The 6,179-nt window shown below is 33.8% G+C and overlaps 1 protein-coding gene across 2 annotated transcripts; it reads right to left on the reverse strand.

The window, feature by feature from the left end:
* Nucleotides 1-634: 634 nt before the first annotated feature.
* Nucleotides 635-5,808, reverse strand: LOC115954603 (farnesyl pyrophosphate synthase-like). Of its 2 annotated transcripts, none has more exons than XM_031072507.1 (13): nt 5,661-5,768; nt 5,443-5,565; nt 3,590-3,614; nt 3,377-3,492; nt 3,160-3,246; nt 2,957-3,073; nt 2,777-2,865; nt 2,624-2,675; nt 2,010-2,105; nt 1,754-1,798; nt 1,552-1,641; nt 1,393-1,464; nt 635-1,135 (listed from the first exon to the last, which is right to left on the reverse strand). In XM_031072507.1, exons 1-13 carry the CDS (start codon nt 5,751-5,753, stop codon nt 1,007-1,009), a joined length of 1,134 nt encoding a protein of 377 aa, XP_030928367.1. In that variant the 5' UTR covers nt 5,754-5,768; the 3' UTR covers nt 635-1,006. The 2 variants fall into 2 exon arrangements, with proteins under 2 accessions (XP_030928367.1, XP_030928368.1); XM_031072508.1 differs by having other exon boundaries at nt 767-1,135; nt 5,733-5,808.
* Nucleotides 5,809-6,179: the final 371 nt, after the last annotated feature.

The following is a 6,179-nucleotide window of genomic DNA, read 5'->3' on the forward strand; positions in this document are numbered from 1 at the left end:
AAAGAATTTTAAGTAGTAATAATTAAAATTCAATTAAAAATAATAATTAATATTTTCATTGTATTAAGAAAAATATATTAAATAAAACTATAATTTATATTTTATTCTATTGGTAGTACATACTATAGACAAATTTGTAATAAAGAAACCATGTAAACTACATGATTCATCTCTTACCCAAGATGCATCTTCTCATTAATCCTCTTAGAAAAAAAATCCTTGAGCTGCCACTAGATTAGTGGCTTGCAATGAGAGAGGGAGATGAGTACATACGAGAGAGAGAGAGAGAGAGAGAGAGAGAGAGAGAGAGAGAGGAAGAAGTTTTAGCTATGAACAGTGTTTGTTAGATGTGGCTTGGTACTGTACAAAGTTAATTTCATTTTTTGGTTTATTGAGTATGACGTATAAGTTTTTGTGTTTTAGCTAAATTTTTAGCATCAGGCTAGTTTGTCTTGCCTGATGCGACAAGCATAGACAGATGAATACAGATCGTATATATAGTCCCAAAGGCTAGCGAGTAACTAGTGCTTGAACTTGAAATTGAACTATTTATTTAGAACCTAGTAGGCTAGTACATAAGAAAGACAATCCACAAGTTAAACTGATAACAATTTAACTACACTGTTAATAGCATTTTTTTATTTAGATCCTTGTACAACTTCCTGAGTTTAGAGATTCCTACCCATTAGGCAATTGCCTTTCCACTATGAGAGAAAGAAGATGATTTTAGAAGTCAAAACAGAACTGAAAGAAGTCCCCGTTTGATAGAGTGGTTTAACAACATGTTTTCAGTTTTTAAACAACATTACACACATTTTCACATGTTTTTTTATCCACACGTATTTCAAAAAAATATAAACAATGTTACTAGAACAACATTACCAAATGACTCCAAATGTTTATAGATAGTAGATAGAAACACTTCTCCTCCAAAGGGAGAGAGCAAATGCTAATGGTGAGAACTGAGAACAGGATATCAACTCTATAGAACCTTCTGTCTCAGTTTCTACTTCTGCCTCTTGTAAATCTTTGACAAGAATGATTTCAACACTGCTTGTACTGCTTTACTTGGAAGAGTTTCAATGGAATTTAGAAGCCTCTCATAAGTCTCTTTCTCATACTCCACAAAGACACCCTACAAGATAACCTCACGTAAAACATGAATGAGAAAAGACTGGTTCTTAGTTCCAGTATATGCACTGTAACAAAGAAATGGCAGGTCTTAAAATTCAAAATATTTTCCGATGTGTTATCAGGGAATCGAAAATTTTCTCTTCTTTCATTTGAGGGTTTTATTAATCAGAAACAGACCTCCCTTTTCTTTTCTCTCTTTTCTTTATTTTAAATGATTCAGAAAGATAAAAGGAATTAAGAACAGGCAGGGAGAGAAACCTGAAGATCAAGAACTTTATATAGCTCTTTTACTTTTTCCACACGTGCCTGATCTGCTTTCCCATAGTTCTCCTGGTAACAAAAAAAACCATACATAAGTCTAGTAAATATAATCCCAAAATATCATACAGTTTAAGTTGGATGATGCTGTTGACTTACATATAATAGTTTCTTCTGTTCCTCATTACAACGCTCTAGTGCTTTCACAACCAACCAAGAGCACTTAAAATCTTCAATATCTGTTCCAATCTAATAGTTCAAAGGACCACCAGTCAGGTCTCTAATACTTTCTTAAACAGATAGGTGAATATTCAGGAAAATTGCATTACCAGGAGTCATACAATAATAGACTATAACATACCTTTCCAATCACTTCAGGATCACCAAAACAATCCAGATAATCGTCCTACATAACAAGTTTAAATATCATCAACACTGCCAGAGAACCTCCAACAAATTATCACAAAAATACATAAGAAAAGAAAGAATTCATTGGCTATAATAATTAAGAGTTTGGAACAGCATCTCTGTAATGCTTCTGACAAATACTATTATCTTTATGCTATTTTTCAGTAATCAAATGAAATTAAGGATTTTCATGTGCAATAGACAATTACCTGTACTTGAAAATATGTCCCCATTTCGACAAGAATGTCCTTCACAATAATATAATTTTCAAGAATTTCACCTGCCATAAGCAATGCACAAGCAACCTGTATATGCAAAGTGATCATAAAGGATGAAACATCTAAGCAGATTCACTAAATTTGGAGACAAATCAGTAATTTCTGAGAGAGAAGAGCAAATACTAAAATTATAAAAGGGCTGTATGGTTTTATCCTTTAATAACATAAATCAATAAACTAAGCAATATTCATACAAACTATTGAGTCAAACTATTTATTGGGACTAAAATACTCCCAAGGGGGGAGGCACTACCAACATCACTTCTTCAGTGGACCATAACCAACTGTTAGAAAATATGAGCATCAACATCCAAAAGCTCCATAAGTGACAACGTTCATGTTGAAATAAACTTTAACCATAACTCAGCAAGTTCAAAGGAAAACAATTGACAGATTTTCAGATTTACTCTGAAGAAACATCAGTAAAGAACCTTTTTAAATGGATTTTAATGAAAACCCTCTCTGAATGAGTTTAACAATAAAGACAAAATAGCAATCACATAAACAACAACAGGTGTCAACATAAAAATGAGAAAATTACTCACTGGAAGGTAGAATGAATAATAAGCTGTTTTGTACTGCACAATGCTGCGGTGCCTGCATTACAAGACAAATTGATATGTCAAAAATACAAAAAGCAACACATGATTCAAAGTTAAATCATATCGAAATCACAGCCATCTCAAATTTTGACATACAAAGTCAATGAGTACTTGGATAGATCTTTCTCTCCTACAAGTGTGGTAATTAAATCTATCATTTGTCCTGATGTTGTTTGGAATTCCACCTGAATACAGATGAATAATAGCATGATGGGTCTTTAATTAGAAAGAAAAATCACTGGTCCTGCTTTACAATATATGCAAAGATAATCCTACCTCATTAAATAAATCCAGTAGATCCACATAATAAGGCTTTTCTCTAAAGTGCTTTTTGAGAATTCTTGGGATGTGGTTATGAAGAATTAAGCCATCATTTACAGCAATCATACCGACCTAGGATTAGTATTTACAGAAGTCAGAAAAAAAGATCAACATGCTTTTCTTAGTAAGAAGGAAAGTGTTCACTTTCACTAAAGCACCTTAGGTTGCCTGAACCAGCAAGGTTGACCACGGCGTGTAACAGAATTGTCCATGATGTCGTCAAGAACAAGAAAATATGCTTGAAGCTGCAAGACTCATTGTTAAGATGGGATAAAAATTTTGATGCAACAACAGTGAAACAACTGTTGTAGTAATTATCATGAGTGATAAAATCAGGATCAGCCAAAAGAGAAAAGAAGTATTCTGTAGCCATACCCATTCAATGCACCAACCAAGCGCGCATGCGAGAAAAACCTCATCATTTGTTAGTTCCTTTCCTTCTTTCAGTAACTTGTAGCTGTCAATGACAGATAGTCCTCGGTTCAGCTTTCCTGCCAACAATCCAATCCAAGAGGGAAAAAGCTTTAGCACAAAGAGTTAAATTAAACAAAGTAGACAATTGATTATATATCATATTTCTACACACACCTCCTGGTACATTGTAGTCCAGCATCTGCAAGAATGGGGGCAAACAGACAATCAGGAATAGTAAAAATCTACATATATTTTAAAGGGCGGGAAGGAACTGGTAAACAGCTAAAGAGCACATTTCAGTAGAAGACTATGCCATTACATGATACATTGGAACAGATAAGCAGATATACGTAAGCCCACAGGAACATGAGTAAGCAACACAGTCTAAGCCTAAGTTTTAAGTACATTAAAATAAAATGCATAGGCATACATATGCATGCACTCACAGCAAAAACACATCCTCACACGCATGTTGTACGGGCTTTGTCTTCGTTTACAGCTTCTATGATGGCTGCACTTTGACATGCCCAAAAACAAAACAGGAAAAATAATTTGTGCATCCACACAACTATAATAGGCTACACCAAGGCCATACTGTTCAGAAATTATTGAAGTTACGATTATCATTTTCTGAGCATGAAAAAAACCTTCCAGGAAGGAACAGCATGTCATACCAGGTCTCAACGCAGTCAGAAAACCTTCTGTATTCACCCCATATTTGGTATGAATATTTTTGTCTAGAACAGGGGAGTAATACTTGTGCAATATTCAAATACTTTTTCACTTAAATGCACTTCCATCAATTTATCCCCAAGAAAAAAGAAGAAGAGAGCTTTATGGTCTTTGAATCTTGCAACTTCATCCCATCTTAACATGCTAATTATTGGTTGCTCATCCATGGCTCTTTTTTGGTATCATGCTTGATAAATCAAAGTTCTCATCAAAGTAGTTCCACATAACACGGTCCTTTCTTTTCTTCTTAGACCATTAATTTTCACAACAAGACAAATATGGTCTTAAAAAAAATGAATTTGAAACTCAATAACAGCAATTTCCATTGTCCAAAACAATGTTGTCTGACTTTGACAGGAACACCAAGTTCTCAGCCCACGTGGGACAACCCAAAATATTCCTACATTTTACAAACTCAGCAGAAAAAATCTCACCTAACTTAGTTAAAAACTAATATGCACCTAGATTCTTCAGACAAATTCTTTGACAACATATTATATTCACTAGACTTCTAATTTCTTTTCACAAAAATTTCAAAATCTAAGGACAACCAGAAACCAGCATCCATTTCTATATCCATCAACTCAGTGACTAAATGGACAAATGAAATAATAAATACCTGCAAAAGTAGTAAAAAAAATTGAACCTTTTCTTTTCATGAAAGAAACTAAGCTTTATCCCAAAAGGGATCAAAATCACACAGAAGAGACCCCATAATTCTCATCCTAAATGCTCAAATTCAAACAAAACAGCAAAACAACACCACAGCTGAAACACAATAGCCTGAAACCGAAGCCCTCAATCAAATAGAAAAAAACAACCAAGCTTCAGTCCCAAAAGCTTGGGGTCGGCTAAAGATCTCAACAAACTGATCAGGGTCGGTCACATGTATTCTTTTCCACCATATTATTCTATCCGAAGTCATACTCTCTACTACCAATCATATAGTCATATAGACAATGAAGAAAAAAAAAAATCTCACCAATTTCTAAAACCATCACCTTGGTTCAGCAAAGTGACAAAGAAAAGAAGTAACAAAAATCCAACTTTTTTTCCTGTAAATGAAAAAAATGAAGCTTTTTTCTCAAAACCCAAAAGCTCAAACTCACAAACAAACCGAACAAAATACACCATATTGCCTGAAACCCAATTAGCCTCAAACCAGATTCTCAATCACAGATAACGAAACACCCATTTATACATACATACATATATACAAATATATCACATACACATGCATATGTATGTGTGTGAGAGAGAGAGAGAGAAAAACAGAGAGAGAATTGGAAAATTACCCGCTCGACCCATTGACGAGAATCGTCACTGAATTCGAAAGCCGGGTCATTGAGGAGCTCTGACTTCAACACAGAGTATACCTCCAAGAATTTGAACCTTATATCGCTCATTGTTGCTTTCTTCTGTTTCACAAACAAGTACACAGAGAGTGAGAAACTGAGAGAGATTTTGTGTGTTTGTGTTTGTTAAAAAACAGAAGGGTCGTGTCCAAACGGACCCTGAGTTTACAACAGTATCTAATTTGTTCACACTGAATTTTGCACCAATGCTCGTCTGGGACTGGGAGTACCTTAATTTCATGATGGTACATTGTTATGTACAGAATAAATTACACATAATTTTTTCTCAACTTTTTGAATTTGAATTGTCAAATTGTGATCAGTGTCCCATCAAAAAAAATATATATTGTGATCAGTGTAACATTTACTATTGTGTGGGTGTTGGGGCTGAAGTCATGCACCAAAAAATTGAAGCCGTGTTTTTCATCCTCTTGAATTTGATAATAAAGATCCATTATTATAGAGCAGTCACTTTAAAATGATTTTAAAATAAATATAAATTGAAATTTGTAATATTATTAGAGTTTTTGTGTATTTACTTAAAATAAATTTTTTGATGTAATCTTGAAAAATAAGTTATAGGAAAGTATGATTGTACCGAGGTAAAATAAAGTTATAGAAAACTATAAATGAGTCAAATAAGTTTTGGAAAAAAAAAATGATCAAACATCAAAAAG

This window comes from Quercus lobata, chromosome 8 (genome assembly GCF_001633185.2).
Source record: "Quercus lobata isolate SW786 chromosome 8, ValleyOak3.0 Primary Assembly, whole genome shotgun sequence".
In the NCBI taxonomy this organism is placed as follows: domain Eukaryota; kingdom Viridiplantae; phylum Streptophyta; class Magnoliopsida; order Fagales; family Fagaceae; genus Quercus; species Quercus lobata.

What these genes read in the sequence shown, in the direction of transcription:
- LOC115954603 (XM_031072507.1), bottom strand. Translation starts at nt 5,753, where the DNA reads ATGTACCATCATGAAATTAAGGTACTCCCAGTCCCAGACGAGCATTGG. An exon ending in TTGGTTGGTGCATTGAATGG is followed by an intron (nt 3,247 to 3,376) that starts GTATGGCTACAG and finishes TGAGTCTTGCAG; the next exon opens with CTTCAAGCATATTTTCTTGT. An exon ending in ATTATTCATTCTACCTTCCA is followed by an intron (nt 2,106 to 2,623) that starts GTGAGTAATTTT and finishes TTGCATATACAG; the next exon opens with GTTGCTTGTGCATTGCTTAT.